Here is a 19,026-nt window from a genome sequence, read left to right as displayed (position 1 = left end):
CTCCTACATGAACGTAGTATTAAGATGCCTACTATGTACGTATATTTATACCCATGGGTTAATACGTCTCTTAACCGTTGTCATAGAAGCGTCTTCTTGCAGTAGATGGTGACTAACACAGAGTCTCACCGTTGGCCAACGTGCAGAGACTAGGGGACCCCTCTCTGCAAAAGCTCAGGGACCGTGAGTGGGAGAGGGGTCAGAGGGAGGTAATAGCCAGAAGTAGTAGATGACTGCAGGAAAAAAAAGTATCCCAGACATGATGTGGCTGTTGCATGAACTCACAGAGGCTGTAACTGTGTTGCACAAGACTCATACAAGATCAACCCCACAAAATCCTTGCATGGGCTGGGAAAAGGCCCACTTCTGCCCCCCCACCCCGATAGGCTACCCATGCTCAAGGCGATGGCCCTACACCCATGTACATACTGGCAGCACTAAGTGGACACAGTGGATTTGAAAGAAAGAAACATGAGGTCAGGAGAGAGTAGTGGGAGGACCAGAGATTCATTATACACATATAAGAAATTCTCAATGAAATAAAATCTTTAGAGAAACCTTTTACTGTTGCCAAATTTTTGTGATCCTCCTACATCCGGCTATGTAATCCCACGTAGGCTACAACCCACTGTTTCAGAAGCTAGGGCCTAAGGTACCAGGTAGGAACAAAAGGAGTCTAGCCTATAAGCAACATGGCTCCTCCAGAAGCAATGCAATATGCTCGTGGCATCGTCTGTCCTGGACCGTAGTTGGCCATGTGTCAAAGCGGAGGTAGTGATGACTGCTCTTGGTAATGATCCATGCGGTCCCAGCTTCCAAGGCAGTGTGGGACTCAACTCCTCTTGACTCCGAGAAGTCAGATGTAAAGCTGGAAGCTGAAATCCAAGACACTTGGCATTGGTGGGAACCTGAGCATTTGGGGATACTAGATGATGGATGCTCAATGTGGGTGAGTCCTTGCCCCCATCTCACTGAAGTGACCCACTCTGTGGGTCCACAGAGAAAGGGACCACTCTGCCTCGTGTGTGCAGTCCCCGCCACGCTGTGTCTTTGGTTTTCTGTGTGGATGTTCCCTTGTGGGAACCTACAGCCTCCCTTCCGTCCTTCTGGTCTGCTGTTTGACCACTCAACATGGATCCCCTGCACTCTCTCCTCATACGGCTTTCACGGTTTCAAGGGACTTATGTGTGAAGTTGCATTTCGGATGTATTTGCTGGTTTTCATGTAAGGAGCTGGATATTTAAAAATCTCTCTCTCTCTCTCTCTCTCTCTCTCTCTCTCTCTCTCTCTCTCTCTCTCTCTCTCTCTCTCTCTGTTTGCATACGGTTGCCATGGTACTCATTTGGAGATCAGAGGCCAACCTCTGGCTTCAGTTCTCACGTTCCACATTGAGAAAGGACCTTTCCCCCCCCTGAGCTTCTGGGGCCTCCCATGTCTCCCTCTCCTATCTCACTGTTGAGTGTCGGAACTTCAGACACATGTGATGTGCCAGGCTATATTTGGGCTCTGGGATTCAAACCCAGGATCTTACACATGCACAGCTAATGCTCTACCCACTAAGCCATCTCCCCAGCCTGGGTTTGTGCTGTGGGATGGTCTGTATGTCAAATGCTCTGATTGGTCAATAAATAAAATACTGATTGGCCAGTGGCCAGGCAGGAAGTATAGGCGGGACTAACAGAGAGGAGAAAGGAGGGAACAGGGAGACACTGCCAGCTGCTGCCATGACAAGAAGCATGTGAAAACACCAGTAAGCCACGAGCCATGTGGCAAGATATAGATTTATGGAAATGGATTAATTTAAGATATAAGAACAGTTAGCAAGAAGCCTGCCACAGCCATACAGTTTGTAAGCAATATAAGTCTCTGTGTTTACTTGGTTGGGTCTGAGCGGCTGTGGGACTGGCGGGTGACAAAGATTTGTCCTGACTGTGGGCAAGGCAGGAAAACTCTAGCTACAGGTTTGGACATTTTTTAATCACTTCTGAACCCCAATGATGTTAGAACTATAAAGAATATGTGCCAAGAACAGAGTTCTCATGACACATAGATTCTTCTTGAAGCTCTTTTTCTGTACTCCCCCACCTTCCTGAAGGGACTCTCCAGTAACAGAAACTCATGACCTAACATAGCATTTCAGAAGGGGCTTGGCTACAACCACAGCATTCCTTCCTAAAATCTCTGTTCCAGGAAGCACAGAAGAGGTTGAAGTCATTGATATCTTCCTTACAGAAGTCTGTCACAGTTTGGATCTTAAATGTCCCCCCTAGTACTCATATACTGAGGGCTTGTTCCTCAGAATAGCAGTGTTCAGAGGCAGGGTCTTTGGTGGGATCATTAGGGCTCTGACCTCATCAATATACTAATCCAGCAATGGGTTAATAGCTATTGGAGGTGCAGGTCTGTCAGAGGAAACAGAGATCACAGGGGCATGAATGCAATTCAACACTCCTGGGCCCTTTCCCAGGGCTATCACATGCTCACTGTCAGTAGATGGCTGACGCGTCATTTGTAACTTTTTACTCATTTCCTAAAATCCACTCTTTTAAGCAGTTACATGTGTTTGCCACTGATTTCCACTCTGAGGGTATAGGGATGAATCCCACAGATGGGGCCAGGTTTTATCAAGTTCATAATCTTATCCATTGGATATAAATTCTTTATGTGCACTAGTGTTTTGCCTGTACAAGGGTACCAGATCTCCTAGAACTGGAGTTGCAAGTAGGTATGAGTCGTGATGTGGGTGCTGGGAATTGAATCCGGGTCCTCTGGAAGAGCAGCCAGTGCTCTTAACTGCTGAACCATCTCTCCAGCCCCTGGATATAAATTCTTACAACTGGATTCCATAGCAAGGGATGATATAGCCTCAGAGCTGATAACTTTCCCTCTTGTGAAACTAAGTGCTAACGACTTAGCTATCTGTGAGAAGTACAATTTTAAAAAAAATGCTTACAAGGTCATTTCCAAGTCCACATTTGAAAAGAGGAATGAGATTTGGAAAGCGCATGACACAGTTTATAAGGAAAGCAGAAGAATCTTTGTAGGGAGGGGAGAATTCTGAGTATGTTCTGGTGCACATGTGCGCACACCCATGTATTTGCACATGGCTGACATGTATGAAGACCCTCGGGAAAGGGGACTAATTGTGCGTGCTCCCGAATGGATGCATACACATCATCATGTTGTGAAATTCCCATCTTCCTGCTCACTGGTTCCTCCTCCTGTCATCTCATTCTTCATTCTTTTCCTATTATCATGATAAATAAGAATTCTGCATTTAAATTTTGGAGGGAGTTTATAAAGTCTCTCAAAAAAATCTAACTAGAATTTTATTAATATTGCTTTGGATCTATAAATAATTCTGGGGACTGGACATGTTTATAGTCTCACTCCTGTGTGATCTGAAACGTGTAACATCTGTTTATTCAAATTACATCTTGTGTTATTCACTGGACACCTAAACGTTTCCTGGGAAGGTCTTGTCTATTGGTAGTTGGCTTATTTCCCAGATACTCAGTTTCTTCAATGCTTTTCAATGGCATTTTTTTTCCTTTTTAGCTGCTATATATCTTTCTACCTGATAGCATCCATTAATTAAGAAATAATTATTCAATACATTCATTTATCCTTTTTCTGAGACAGGATCTCATGTAACCCAGGTTGGCCTTGAACTGTCTCTGTAGTCAAGGCTGCTCTTGAAATCCCCATCCCCCTGTCTCCGCTTTGCAAGTGCTGTGATTACTGGCGTGCCCAGCCATGCCCGACTCATTTATATATTATATGCAGTGAGTTCCTGGCCCCAAGGATGATGGATGGATTGCCTTGACCCCGCTGTCCAGGGTTTGACAAAGAACAGAAATCCGAATACTATCTTTAGTTCATCCGATACCATGCAATGCCATGGACCATATCACATATGAATGCTACATAATCCCAAAGGATGGGAATTACAAAATGCTTGGAACAAAAATACATGATTTGACAAGGGAAAGTTAGCTTAAGGGGAAACAGTAGCAGCACGGATTGCATCAAATGAAGGGCTCCAGACACAAGCTAGAAACTTCCCAGCTGACAATTAAAATGTGGTTCACCAATCACCGCAGGGCCCCTGATGCCTGGGAGGGGGGATACAAGGATCACCAGTGTCCTGGGGGGTGGGGAGGGAAGAGAGGACATGCAAGAACAAAGCTGTGGTGGAAGGGAAGAGTGGACCTGACGTGAGAGACGGAGGGATCGGTCACCGCCTTGAGGAGTCAACCCCCCCCACGCTGAACAGCCCTCCTTCCTTCCTCACCCCCCCCCCTTTTATTTTGCTATCTGCCCCTGGCTGGCCTGAAACTCACTATGTAGCCCAGGCTAGCTTCCAGCTTGTACAAGTTCTCCTGTCTCCATCTCCTAAATTCATGCTGACAGGCATGAGCCACCACATGCAGCTGATCCCGATCTTTAAATAGAGGTTTGAAGGATTTATACACACGTAAACAGCAACAGAGACTAAACACGTGACAAATTCCTTTGGTCTCACATCGAAGGAAGCACAGTGTTCTGTCAGCGCTTTGTGATCTGAGGGAAAAGACGCATTAAGAAACAGTGGGTGCTGGCCGTGGTGGTGCACGCCTTTAATCCCAGCACTCAGGAGGCAGAGGCAGGCGGATCTCTGTGAGTTCAAGGCCAGCCTGGGCTACAAAGAGAGTTCCAGGACATCCAAGGCTGTTACCCAGAGAAAAACCCTGTCTCAACCCCCCTCCACCCCCACTACAAAAGAAACAGTAGGCAACAAAATCATATCAATCCACAATGTAAAGGGAAATGTCCCCATTCACCGATCAGCAATGCGGAGTGTCAGAGGGTCTAAGAATAGTGCTTGGATTCCTGCCTTTGTCAAGAGCAGGAGAGTGGGGTGAAAGGTGACTCATACATTATTCCTGGTGCCAGGAGCCCACTGCGCTTTACACTGTCAGTGACAGGAGAGGAGAAGCCGAGTCCCAAGCGAGACCAAGTGCATCCGATCGAATAAACCCCAGTGAGGAAAGGGTCCTAACAAGGATTTCGGTAGCAGGGTAGAAGGGGGCTTTGAAATCACGCTGCTTTCACAGTTCTCCACTGTTGCTGCAGACAGGAAGACCCTGCAATACCATTTTCACAGCTGAAATGATTTTTATTGAACACCCCAAAGTCCCAAGTAGAATGGCGACATAGATGTGCATACAGAGAAATTTATAAACATATCTTAGATGAAGTCTTTGATTTTTTTTCCCCCTTGGAGACAGAGTCTCCGTAGCTCAGGCTGGCATCCACTGTATGGTACTCTACCTGCCTCAGCTCCCCAAGTGTGATCCCAGCCCGAGCCTCCACACCCAACTGAGGTCTTATTTTAAACCTGCTCATGGGTGTCTCCACAGTTTCCCTTGACTTTGAGCTTCCCCTTAAACTAAGGCTGGCTAAGAACGTCTGGGCTCCACCTGTAGTAGAAGAAAAATTCAGAGTATACCATCCAAATGAAGCCCTCTGAAATGACTCGGAAGTTCATGATTTCTCCTGCCTGGACTCTCCATGCGCTGCCTGCGAGCATTTTGATCCAAAGCTATTTGCCCTAGCTGGGCAGAGAAGGAGAGATGAACTCCCATGTGCACCAGACACCAAAGTGTCCTCCAACAAGCTCTGCTGTGCAAGCTGAGAGATGAACTCACTGGCTGGTTTGCCCCGGTGCTAGGACAAAACTCACTGAAACTTTTTTTTTTTTTTTTTCCGAAAATGGTCTCAAGCCATCGAAATAATTCTCTTGTGGCCCCCACCCAACCCAGAAAGCAGGAAATACCTTTCCTGTATAACAATCACAGGGCAGGTCTCCAGGGCTTCCCGGGACTTGCATCCCCCCAATTCCTGTTTCTGGTCCCTAACCGCTCACTCTATATTTGTATCAGGCTGCCTGTAGGCTGTTGTGCATTTGGTTTATAAGATAACCTGGGGTCACTGAAGTCTAAAACAATCTGGTGTTTCCAGGAAGCAGCGTCCTGACCTTTCAGGATTTGGTCTGTTTTATTGAGTGTGTTGAGTTTTTGAATAGTGCTGTTTATAGCGCCAAGTTGGGTGTTTACACTGTGGGTCCTTGAGGGTGCCTAACTGTACAGGAATAGGATATGCACACTCATAGACTCTCTTGGCTTATGAAGAATTGATTCCTGTTTCTTCTGTGGACTGGTGTCACGTAAGGAATGCTATTTACACATGGTTTTCTGCCACTGTAGTTTTGAAATAGCCACTTGCTTAGAAATGAGTAAATATTTGCCAGACAAATAAGACGAGAGTTGATTCTAACTTTTGCATTTCAGGGCAAGAAAGAGCCCAACCAATGGCCCTTTTTATAGATAATGTCTTTCCCCCTACCCCGTGCTTTCAAAGCTGCACTGTGTTCTACTGCACGAACAGTATATTGTAGGAATAAAGAGATAAACGAGCACGAGCATGGCCACAGAGGAAGCAATTTTCAAGACGCCCAAGCTGCTGTTGGATCACCATTCCATCATCCATCAATGGTCCAACTACTGTAGGTTTTGCCCTGTTGTGTGTTCAAACCTAGGAATTAACTTGCTTTGTAACTAAGGTCAGAGAGAAGGACTGCGTTTTCCTTTAACCCAGGGGAACAGCAAGGCGTAAAGCACATTTTAGCCATTTTAATATCGCCGTGGAGATGGGAAAGGAACGCGAGCTTCACAGAGAGCCCTTTGTATTTTAAGATCTGTCGGTTACTAAGCCAGTTTCAGAGGATTCCCGCAGCAAAGCCTGAACGGGAGCACATACTCCTTTCCCGGGGAACAGTATGTTCACTGCAGCGTGGCTCCTGGGCGCTTTTCAATTTTTCTTTAATAATTTATTGGAGTTTTTTTTCTTGTTTCTTTAATGCAAAAGCTATTATCTTATAGCAGGCAATAGTGAACAGCCTTTAAAAAAATCTGAATCTGTGAGGTCGACACTCTGCCACTTCCTTCATATCCCCCACTGTCCTTATGCCCCCCATTATCATTTTGCACTTGTTTTTTTAAATATTGCTTTATACACTAAAGTTTGGACGTACGTAAAGCCCTGCGCCAGTATCCCACACTGGTGTGTGCAGGGTGAAATGTTCCGCCGGGCGTGTGCATAGGCTAGAGCAGGGGTTCTCAACCTGTGGTTCTTGACCCCTTCGGGGGTCACATAGCCTGAATCAGATATTTATATTACGATTCACAACAGTAGCAAAATCAGTCATGACGGAGCAAAGAAATAATTTTATGGTTGGGGCTCACCACACCACGAGGGTCACCGCATTAGGAAGGCTGAGAAGCACTGGGCTAGAGAGAGGGGCCGAGAGCTGGTTCGCTGCTGCCTATACCCACCTCTCAGCTTCAGGGCAAGCTATCCCAACTTTTATCTTTCCAAATCCTTATCTGAGAGACAGGATTTCTCTTGCTACAGGCTCCTTCTGGGAACTAAAGAAAGTCCATACGGATTCTAGCACAGATTGCTACACACTAACTACTCAATGGCACTGCTGTTAGCATTCTGGCTAAGGGGGGGGTCTTCCATTGTGTGCCACAAACAGGATGTGACTATTCTTGACTCCACCCTCAAGATGGCATCCAGGCCTCTGTCACTGTGGGTCCCGGGAGGGTTTGTGAAATGACCAGACTGCTTGTGCTTACACTGACTTTTCCTCCCGTCCTCATAATATTAGAGAATTTACTCGATGGTCTTCTCTTCAATTTCCTAACTTCCAGTGACTGAGATGCCCACGCCACACTGCATATTCTCACTAGTTCATGAGGTGCACACTCTGCAACGTGTCACTTTGTGTGTTTTCAAGATCTTCAGACTACTGACACTGGGGGTCGGGGCTGCGCTGTATTTTTCATTCAATGCCCAGCACCCTACATGATGCCTGACTATTGCTGTCCTGCAGATGTCTGTGACCTGAACGGCCAACCATCCAGTATGAGTTCAGAGCCCTGCAGACTTGGTAACTCGATGCGATGTTCTCACTTCTCAGAACTGTGGCATCTCAAACTACACTTTCTGTATCTAGCACACTGGCATCGGATTCCTTCTTAAGGGCTGTAAAGATTAAATAGCGTTGCAAAAGGTCCAGGCTAGCTGACCTATCCGATCTGAGTCACAAAAGCAGGGGTGGGTGGTCCTGGGCTTCCATACAAGAGACACAGGGTGGAGATTTGCTGCAGACAGATGACTGCAATGTTGTAAAAAGGAGGCTGAAAGTATGCTTGACAAGTCCCCCATGCCCCCCAACACTTCAGACACCTCTCTTGAGTGATGTCCCCTGGAGACACTATTTTATTGAGAGATGTTCTCATATAGCCCAGGCTGGCCTTGTACTTGCTACATGGCTGAGGATGACCTTGAATTTCCAATCATTCTGCCTCCACCTACCAAGTGCTGAGATGACAACCTCCATGCCTGGTTTATGGGGTGCTGGAGATGGAACCCTGCTGTGGGATGATCTGTATGTCCTGTGGGAGCCCTTCTTGGGTTCTTTGTGGCGTTACCCAGCAGGTCCGTATAGAGGATGATTAGGACCATGGGCCTGAGTGCAGGTGTTTGAGATGGTCTGCACTTGGCTGTGCTGGGGGATGGTCTGTATGTCAAGTTGTTCTGATTGATCAATAAATAAAACCTGATCGGCTGTGGCTAGGCAGGAAGGATAGGCGGGACTAACAGAGAGGAGAAATAAAAGGACAGGAAGGCAGAAGGACTGGCTGCAGCCGCCGCCATGACCAGCAGCATGTGAAGACGCCGATAAGCCACCAGCCACGTGGCGAGGTATAGATTTGTAGAAATGCGTTACTTTAAGATATAAGAATAGTTAACAAGAAGCCTGCAACGGCCATACAGTTTGTAAGCAATATAAGTCTCTGTGTTTACTTGGTTGGGTCTGAGCGGCTGTGGGACTGGCGGGTGACAGAGATTTGTCCTGACTGTGGGCCAGGCAGAAAAACTCAAGCTACAGAACCCAGGGCTTTGTGCATGCTAGACAAGCATTCTGCCACACGAGCGCATCCCCAGCTGCACCATCGTTTTCTTTGTGGACATATTCTCTTCTTATTTGGTTTCAGGCTAAGGGTTTCTTTTCCCCGACTGTCTGAGTCCTCTTTTCTGCACTCTCTCCAGCCCTGGAATATGGGCTTGTTAGGAAGTTTCTGCCCTGTGTCAGAGCTCTGCATGGTCAGAAAGACATGTGCAGTCTTCCTGCCGACCCAGGCACCTTCATTGACTTCCCAAAGGGGCCAATCTTTGTCCCCTTCCTCGAGGCCGGTGTGGCACTACTTCCCGTGGTTCCATTTCCCAGTTACCCGGAACCACAAAGTCTCTCTGCAGATGTGTTTCCTTTACACCACAGGGAACTAAGCCACAGAGGCTCATCTTTTAGTGTCCCTTCCAAATACAAGACAATGTCATTCCCTTCTAGTAGTGGATGTTCCCAGTCAAGGGGGACCCTTCTACCCAGACCCATCCTGCCCTCACTCCTGGAGATGAGTGCTCATTGCCAATGCCCCCTTTTTTGAATATATATATTCATCTATTTATTTTACATCCCAGCTGCAGCCCACCCCCATTTTCCCCTCTCATTCCCTCTCTCCCATTGCCCCCCAATCTCCTCCTTTTCTGTCTCCATCCAGGAAAGGGCAGGTCTCCTATGAGTATCAACAAAACATGGCATGTCAAGTTGCAGTAAGACTAAGCACCTCTCCATATATTAAGGCTGGACAAGGTCCAGTATAAGAAGTAGGGTCCCAAAAACCAATAAAAGAGTCAGAGACAGCCCATGTTCTCATTGTTCGGAGTCCCACAAGAGGACCAAGCTACACAACTGTAACATATATGCAGAGTGCCTAGGTCAGTCCCATGCAGGCTCCCTGGTTGTTGGCTCAGTCTCTGTGAGCCCGTATGAGGCCAGGTTAGTTGATTGTGTGAGCCTTCCGGTGGTGTCCTTGACACCTCTGGCTCCTACACTCCTTTTCCCTCCTCTGCAGGATTCTTGATCTCTGCCTAATGTTGTTCAGCTGTGGGCCTCTGCATCTGCCTCCATCAGTCCATGGCTACCCTTTATGTACCCACCTGAACACTCAATATCACAGCCTGAGGGGTTAACACATATCTTAAATGTAACATGCTCCAAACCAAACCTTTCTAGTTGCTCAGGTCTGAAAACCTTGGAGACATCTCCACTGTTTTTTCTCTCACATTTAACATTCAATCACCCAGAAACCATTGGTAGGCTCCCTCAGTACATCCAGAGCTACCATTTCCAGCCTGGTCTGAGGCACTAGATTAGTATCTGGACCACTGTACTGGCCTTCCAAGTAATCCAGCGATACATCCCCTCCTTTGCACCTGTACTGTATGTTCCCTCTCATTCCCACGCGAAGTGCCTCGGTCTTGCTCACGCTCTCCTGGGGGTTATATCTAGACATGCGCAAGCTGCTCCTCCAGGGCTTGGGGTGACAAGGCACTCTCACCGTGTAGCTCCGGCTGGTCTGGAACTTGCTTCTTGGCCTTGGGCTAGTGATCCTTCTGCCTCTTGGGTGCTGAGATTATAAGCATGCCACCTTGCCTTGGCCTACACTGATTTTCCACAGCTGGAGTGGTCTTGTTAAAATACTACCTCATGCCAGGCATGATGGTGCACGCCTTTAATCCCAGCACTGGGGAGGCAGAGGCAGAGGCAGGCAGATCTCTATGAGTTCAAGGCCAGCCTGCTCTGCAGAGTGAGTTCCAAGACAACCAGGGCTACATAGTGAGACCCCGTTTCAAAAGAATCAAAATAAATAAATACATAGGTAGATAGATTGATCGATCAACTGATAGAGACAGATGATAGATAGATGATAGACAGACAGACAGACAAATAATACCACCTCATGAAAACCCTCTGCTCAGAACGGTCCAAGGGGGGCCTGTCTCATTTGAGCAAAGTCACCTTCCAGAAGTTGACCAAGCTCTATAGGACCTGTCTGCCTGTCACCTTTCGGGTGACAGCTTTTCCTGTAATAGGCCAAGGAAACCCTTGCCTGCTGGGGTCACCACCTCTCCAGACTATATAATGTATAAGCCTCTTCCTAGGTTCACCTCCTCTCCAGACTATATAATGTATAAGCCTCGCATGGTACTGGAATCGCTTAGACAGGAGTAGAGTGACAGCTTGCACGCACAGCTTTGCCCTTGACAGGGCATCCACACAACTGTCAGTGGAGTGGTCCACACTGCGTTCTGAGCGTTTCCCCTCCCCCTCTCGTCAGGCATATACGACAGAGCAGTCTATACCTCTGCTTACACAAATGTTCCCCCAAAGCACAGAAGTCCAACAATATGGCTCCCCTCAGGCATTTATTGCTCTTTCAGCTTAGACAAGCTGATCAATCAGTGGTCATTTATATCATAAGCAATGCTGCCTAGTAACAGAGCTAAAACTTTATCTGTATCAGGTCTCCAGGGGAAGAGAGGGATAAGGAAGTGAAAGAGCTGAACTTGAGGAGGTGAAGGGTCCAGCACCGCCTGTCTCTGCACCCTTGTTCTACCTTATAGCCTGGAGTGCTCCTTCCAACTCCTGACCTGTTCCTGCTCATCTTCAACTCCTTGGCCAAAAGCCACACTCCTGACTTCCCCTCGGGTCCTCCTCCCATCGGAGTACCTCCGTTTTCTGTTGCCCTTCTTGCATTCTAATTTTCCTAACAATTCCCTTTATCCATAAAAGTGCAATTCTGCGGTTTTGGTTACCCACTGTCAATTGTGGTCCTAAAATATTAAATGGGAATTTCTAGAAATAAGTGATTCATGCTCTTTAAATTGCACTTTGTGCTGAGTAGTGCAATATTAGTCACTTAGTAATTGTCTTGGTTTTCAGGGTGACTGTGGGGGCATCTCAGCACGTGCATTCCTGTAACCCGTGTTTTTAATGTGGCCTTTGAGCACCAGGAGAGGCGATTGGAGCAAATTGACAGCTGCAAAGAGAAGTCTCAGTTAAGCAGGAAAGAATAAAAAAGATTTGCTGAGGTTGCTAAGAGCCACATACTAGGAGAACAAGCAGAAAAACATCAGGTTGGGTAGAATCCTTTCAGAACCCGCTGGAGGTCTTGCACGTATCTCTTGCCTCACTGTTTATAATTTACCCGCTGATTTTGCTTGTTTTTTTCTTTCCTTTCCCTCGGGCTGAGGTGGGCTTTGGTTGTTTTATTTATTTAGTGTGTGTGCTCTCGCATGTGCTGTAGGAAGAGGACAGTTTCCTGAAGTCGGTACTCTTCTCTGACCATGCGGGTTCTTAGCACCCAGCTCTCCTGCCCAGGCTGGGTAGCAAGGGCCTTTATCTGCCGAGCCACCTCGCCAGCCAGAGGACTTTTTTATCTTTAATTTTTCCTCCTTTTACTGGCAATTCTTAGTAGAGCAGAGCCCAGCACATGGTAGCGTATTCTTCAACAGTTATCTTATTTATGAATAACTCTATGTTTTCCCTCTGTTTTAGACTTAAGTTTCTCCTTGGTATTCTTTTCTGAGTGCGTGGGAAGAAGGGAAGTGTGTTTTGTTGTGTTTTGTGACACAGTTTCACGTAGCTCAGGCTAGCCTGGAACTCATTACGTTGAGGATGACCTTGATTCTACTCCTCCTGCTTCCAATTCCCAAGTGCCAGGATTATGAGTCTTCAGCAGCGGGCTAGCTAGCAAAATGTTTTTATTGCTCAAATAAAACACAGTGAACACGGTATTCGGGACTAGGAACGAGGACTCTGGATCCAAATCGCGTGGGTTTAAAGAAGGACTCTGCTGCCCACGGGCAGTTTTCCCTTAACCTCTGGGTACGTAGGGTAGGGACAGCTCCTGTCTTAGAGCTGACACGAGGAAGGAATGAGTTACCACAGGAGTGACGTGTCCAGAAGGATGCCCAGCACACAGGCACCGTTAGGACACACTTTAACGATGAACAATACCATCTTTACAAGGCCTTTATATCTACACTGTATTTGTTTCTGGAGATTTTTCTTTCTTCCTACTTCTTCCAGGCCTTCTTCCTGAAGGTCCCACCCACCCCACAGCCTCCAACTTCTATCCACTTAGCCAACCACTGAACTAAGATGTCTAAGGGTCCAGATGTTACTTTTCTCTCCTTAGTCAGGGTGTTGGTTGGGAGCTAGCTGCCTGCTGCTGTTACCCACACCTTCCCTGACCACAGGACTCCCCTGTTCTCCACCTGGCATTACAGCTCCCCATCTCTCCTCCAAGGACTCCTCAGTGCTGTTCCTCACATCTCTCCCCACCCCACCTTCTCCTTGGATGGTTCCACTCCCAGGCACCAACTGAGGTCATCCTAAGGACACCCAATCTGCAGCAGTCCCGAGAGCCTCCCGCCATTGCTGTTTTCTTTCTTTAGCTGCTTCTCCTCTCCTGGCACCATCTCCCCACCCCTCCACCTCCCTCCACCTCCCCTTCCATCCCCCTCTCCAGCTCCCCCTCCATCCCCCTCTCCATCCCCACCTCCAGCTCCCCCTCCATCCCCCTCTCCATCCCCCCTCCATCCCCCTCTCCATCCCCCTCCATCCCCTCTCCATCCCCCCCTCCATCCCCCCTCCATCCCCCTCTCCATCCCCCCCTCCATCCCCCTCTCCATCCCCACCTCCAGCTCCCCCTCCATCCCCCTCTCCATCCCCCTCTCCGTCCCCCCTCCATCCCCCCCTCCATCCCCACCTCCAGCTCCCCCTCCATCCCCCTCCCCATCCCCCCCTCCAGCTCCCCTCCATCCTCCCCTCCATCCCCCCTCCATCCCCCTCTCCATCCCCCCTCCAGATCCCCTCTCTAGCTAAGCCAGTTCATTCTCCGATTTGTAATGCAGCTATAGCTTTTTTCTCATTTCTAGGCTGGGTTCCTTCCTCTGCACCCCCTTCCCTCCTGTGGAGCCGGCATCACTAACAGTCTCTTCTGCTTGCCCGTCAGCTTAGGTCCCCCCAGAAAGGAACTACCATGCACAGTATCTAGGTCCTGTGAGTGTGGTCCCTGGCGCAGGAACAGGCATGAAGATGTAAGGGCACACAGCTTCCACACAGAGTCATTTGTGACTGAGTAACCTTGTCACTCAGAACTAGACTCTGAGTACATCTTGGTCTTTCCTGAAGATATTAATTCTCCCAGAAACACTTAGGCTCAGGCAGAAGAGGCAAAGAGAGGCAAGAGGCTGTATTTGACAGTGGAAGTGGCGTTGTGACTACTTCGGAGTGAAGGCACAGAAGGATGAGGACCCTTGTGCAGGCTAATGACATCAAATGTCACTTGAGCAAGTGGCTTCTTTGCATTCTTCTAAGCACAGCGCCAGCTTATCAGGAATGTTTAGCAAATGAGTTTTCAGGCTCCCTGCCATGATGACCAATGCCATATATAAATAGAGAGGATTGCCTAATGGTTACCTGTGACTCCCACCCCCATGCAGCCAGCTCGCTCCTCTCTCTCCCCGCCCCCTCTTTCTTCTCTCTTCCTGCCCTGCTCAGTGCTGGGAACTGAACCCAGGACCTCATGTATTCGAAGCATCTCCCACTAGCAAGCTGCATCCCCAGCCCAGAAGAGCCAGCTCTGCAGCCCACCGTTTGGCTTTCGGTCCTCCGAGGGTCGGGCACTTACCTGCAATGTACAGCCAAACACTCCGATCATCAGCATGGCCACCGAGAGGTAATCTGTGAACACATCCCACCATGGCTTCAGCACCCGGAAGGCGGGCTGCTGCTCGGAGAACTGCCGAAACTCGGTCACTGGAATCATGCTTCTGGGAAAAAGGCGAATTCTGGTTAGTTAACTTTTCTTTGGACATCACATAGGGCATTTTTCTTTCTTTTTTTTTTTTTTTTTTTTTTTTTTTTTTTTAGCAACATCTGAAATGCTTTTGTGAACCGCAGGAGCAGGATGTTCTGCAGTCAAAGGGACCCACAGTGTTCCTGAGTCGGTGATGGACCGCCAATGGAAAACTGAAGAGAGCCACACACAGCTGAGTTAGTCTGGTAACCAAGCTCCCTCTGCGCTCCTCAGATTCAGACATACCCAGCTACTCCCTGGACCCCCACTCCCCTCAAGTAGAGCATGAAGATGCCATAGAGATGGGGTGCATGCTCTGACGTGTCTTTGCTATTCCTTGCCTGAGGTTACGCTGTGGTGTCCACGTCATCTCTGTCACTCCTTTCCTGGGACCTATTCATGGGCGCTTTGCTTACTCTACAGGGAAGGAAATCATGGCTATGCGGCCACTGTCCTTTAGTAGACTCTGTGTGTGTATGTGTGTGTGTGTGTGTGTGTGTGTGTGTGTCATTTTCTCCTCATTTTTTGTCGAAATGCTCTTGCTTCCATTCCTTTTCTGTTTCTTACATGTCATATTTCACTGTGAATCTCAAACATATCCCGATTTTCTGTTCTGAGAAATCAGTTTGCCCTGGAAACTTGCTACATATTTTGGATCAGTGTTCCCTAGAGGGCCAGTGTTAATACAGGAATGGCCACCAGCCTGTGGTACTTCTGGGAAGGAGGAAGACCTTTAAAAGATCAGGCCCAGTAGAAGGGAATTAGGTCACTGTGAGTGTCCCTTGAAGGGACCCTGAGTGCTTGCTTCTCTCTCAGCTTTCCAGCTGTCACATGACCAGCAGGCCTTGTCTAGATGTAATTCCATGCCAAAGACCCAACCAAGAGTCAGAGGCAAACAGACGACGGCTAAAGTGTTTAAGAGCATGCGCCAAAGGAAACCTTTCATCTTGTAAAGTTGGTTTATCCCAGGCATTTCTTACAGTAGTACAAAATGAACATAAAAATGACTGCTAACTGCTCAGCATTAAATGGGACATTAATGCCCCTCCCCAAACCCAGGGAACTAAGGGAGAGGAGCGGGAAGAAGATGGGGAGAAGTGCTGTTTTCTTGATCCCTGAACACATATCCACCGTGGATACCTGCACTTGGTCTAAATGAGACTGCGCCCTCCAACATTCCACGGTGAACCGGGGCGGGACTTTGAGGCCCGTGACTGCCTGAGGAGCTATCGGAGGGAGCGGTTGCTGGAGGAGGAAACCAGGGTCCTCTAAGAACAGCAAGTGCTCTTAAGAGCTGAGCCAACTCTCCATCCCGTCCCCCAAATATGTAAAAAGCTACAGCTATGTAACCGACAGCAGCTGCATGCACAGGGTACACCTGAGACTCTGGCGAAGGAAGCAGGCGCACCCCCTGGGTCTGTTCTCTCACATGCCCATTCCCACAATCTTTCCTGTGACCCAGGGCTCCTGTGAGTGTGTTGGTGGCCACAGCTCTGAAAGTTATCATAATGTTCATATCTATTTTGCAACTCTTTATTTAGTCTTAGTTTGGTTTAGTTTTGTTTTGAGACAGGGTTTCTCTACATAGCCCTGGCTCTCCTGGAACTCACTATATAGACTAGACTGGCCTCAAACTCAGAGATCCACCTGCCTCTGCCTCCCGAGAGCTGGGACTAAGGGTGTGCACACCACCACACTCAGCTACAACTGTTTCTTAAACAATAATTTGGGCTTTCCTCTTTTGGGTTTATTCTTTAATAATGTTGAGAATTTCAGCCCTCGGCTCTTACAGCCTGTCTCCTTGACATCTGAGCAGCATTGATGTGGTTTTTCCGTCTTCCCGGAACACAATTCCACACTAACCCCACCAGCTACCACCGGCTTCTGGAGAACTGAGCCTACTACGTCACGCATGTGCGCCAGCCCCAGTTTGCCTTCCGCCACTGTGACCAAAGGCAGCATGGGGAGGAAAGGATTTTGGCTCACATGCCCTGATCACAGCCCATCTCTGAAGAAAAGTCAAGGCAGAAACTCAAGCAGGGCAGGCACATGGGGGCAAGAACCGAAGCAGAGCTCTTGGATGAACCCTGCTTACAGGCTTGCTCTCCATGGCTTGCTCAGCTTGCTTCTTTGTACAACCCAGGACCACCACCCCAAGGGAGACACCAACCCTAGTTGGTTGCCCCCCCAATCAATCATTAATCAAGAAAATGCTCTCCTGCAACCTGCCCTTGGGGCAAGCCGATGGAAGCAATTCCTCAAATGATGTCCTCTCTTCTTCGATGACCTGGAATAAAGTTGACAAGCACTAAACAGTAGTGTCCTTAAAACACGTTCCAGGGAAACCACTCAGACGCACCCAATCATCTTAGTCCGTTGTTGAGCGCAGGGCTAGCTCGCACCAACCACAACAGTCTCACCGCCCTCAAGGTGCTGAGGTCCTTGTTTTGACACAGCCACAGACGGGCTCTACGTCAGTTGGATTTCCAAGGTCTGCTCCAGAGGTGGTTTATCCTGTGTGGCATTCACATCGCCAACCATCATTCCTGGAAACCAAGAAGCTCTGAGCCACTGTTGGAGAAATAAAGGAACGGATTCAGAGGCTCATTTGCCGGGGGCGACGCTGACAGCTTGGTGACAGTAGTAACTGATGTAGCCCACTGGTTCTTTCATGGGTTTGGTTGTTGTGTCTTTCACAAGTTCCTTTAACCGTTGAAAGAACTGGGCTCATTCACTTAGGCGGTAGACAATTTCAGGGAGGAGACCACCACAGGGGGGCAAGGCTTTCATCTCCCCTTCATGCCCAAGTGTTTGCTATGCTCTTGAATATGGGACATTAGAAATGAAAAACAAGAATTTTGTAAAACATCCATTCATTTATGAAAAGGAGTAAACGTACAATATAAAAAGTGTTGGTTGCACATTAACACATGTTTCTCATGAAAGACTAAGAACTCAGAAATGGGGGGGGGGGAACCTCATTACATGTAAACAGATGTTATGAAAAGTCAAATCTTCCAAAACACAAAAAGATGGAATTATTTTATACCTTTGCAAATCTCTCCAATATCTAAATAGAGGTGACAGTTAGATGCTCAGGTCTAGTTCTGAAGTCCATATGTTGTGACATGCTGTTTGGGTTAAAATGCATGAGACTGAACACAGCCTCACAAAAATATGAGTTCAGAAATGCAAGGCCTATGTGAACAGGCTTTCATGTAATTATGGATATTTATTTTTTGAGACCTTAACTAGTTACAGCATGGATACTAGGCAGGGAGGTAGCAATGAGCTTCACTCTGAGGGCTTCTGTTGGGCCCCAAGAGTATCAAAGGTAATGGGCGTCAGCTGATGCATATGGGGCTAGAACCAAGCAGGTAGAAAGGTTAAAACTTGACTGGGGTGGAATGCTCTCTCTACGGATCTACTTTGTATCTTTCTCTCCTGGAGTAGTGTGTTCACCCAGCTACAGGCCTTTTACGGCCACAGCAGAGGCATCAGCTGGCTACAACTGCAGGGCAAAGCCACTTAAGGGTACAGAAGACCTGCCTGAGGCAGGCAGCTGCCCAGATCCCCAGGCATAATTACCCGGCAGGCAGTAGTCCTGCCTGCAGGCTGGTGTAGCCAAGGAGGCAAGCAGATTTCTTCCCTTGCTTTAGGCCAAACTATCGAGCTAGAGTCAGCTGCACAGAGTTCATCAATGCTGGAGAAATGCAGAGGCTCCGTGGGTGCCCAGGATGAGGAAGCCAGATATGGATAGGGACATAGGGAATGTTTTCATGCTGTATTAAGCCTAGCTAATGTTTTACTGTAGTATCTCCTTAGTTACAGACTTCTGAGACTGGCTGACGGTTGGCGGGCATGAATGGCAATGGACGCTGAGTATTTCATTAAGGTTATCTTTACAACCACACTACCTTTTACAGGATGGTGGACAAGGAGCTTCTTTGCTGTTCTGCCAATGTTATGTAAATGGTTTCAATATGGAGCTGGAGAGAGAGGCTTGGCAGTTAAGAACGTGGCTGTTCTTCCAGAGGACACAGGTTTCTAGCACCCACACGGTAGCTCTCAACTCTCTGTAACTCTGGCTCTAAGGGATCTGATGCCCTCTTCTGCCTCCAAGGGCGCTGCACACATGTGGTGCACACACATATTGCAGGCAAAGACCCATACCACACAATAAACAAGCTTTTATTATACAGAGGGC

The 19,026-nt window shown here is 48.0% G+C and overlaps 1 protein-coding gene across 3 annotated transcripts in view; it reads right to left on the bottom strand.

Annotated features, from left to right (window-relative positions):
* Lrrc8c (leucine rich repeat containing 8 VRAC subunit C) overlaps positions 1-19,026 on the bottom strand; it is an 80,862-nt gene that overhangs the window by 18,463 nt on the left and 43,373 nt on the right. The window contains exons 1-2 of one of the 3 annotated variants that reach the window (XM_037209262.1): positions 17,179-18,851; positions 14,652-14,790 (exon numbers count right to left, since the gene is read on the bottom strand). In XM_037209262.1, the coding sequence (XP_037065157.1) occupies positions 14,652-14,790; positions 17,179-17,186 (147 nt within the window). In that variant the 5' untranslated portion in view covers positions 17,187-18,851. Of the gene's footprint in view, positions 1-14,651; positions 14,794-17,178; positions 18,852-19,026 lie in introns of those variants that run through there. The other 2 variants (XM_028867336.2, XM_028867337.2) reach the window with 2 other exon arrangements.

The sequence above is a fragment of the Peromyscus leucopus genome, chromosome 10, assembly GCF_004664715.2.
Source record: "Peromyscus leucopus breed LL Stock chromosome 10, UCI_PerLeu_2.1, whole genome shotgun sequence".
Lineage (NCBI taxonomy): Eukaryota > Metazoa > Chordata > Mammalia > Rodentia > Cricetidae > Peromyscus > Peromyscus leucopus.
Note: the sequence above shows the minus strand (reverse complement) of the source record. Positions and strands in the feature narration are given on the sequence as shown.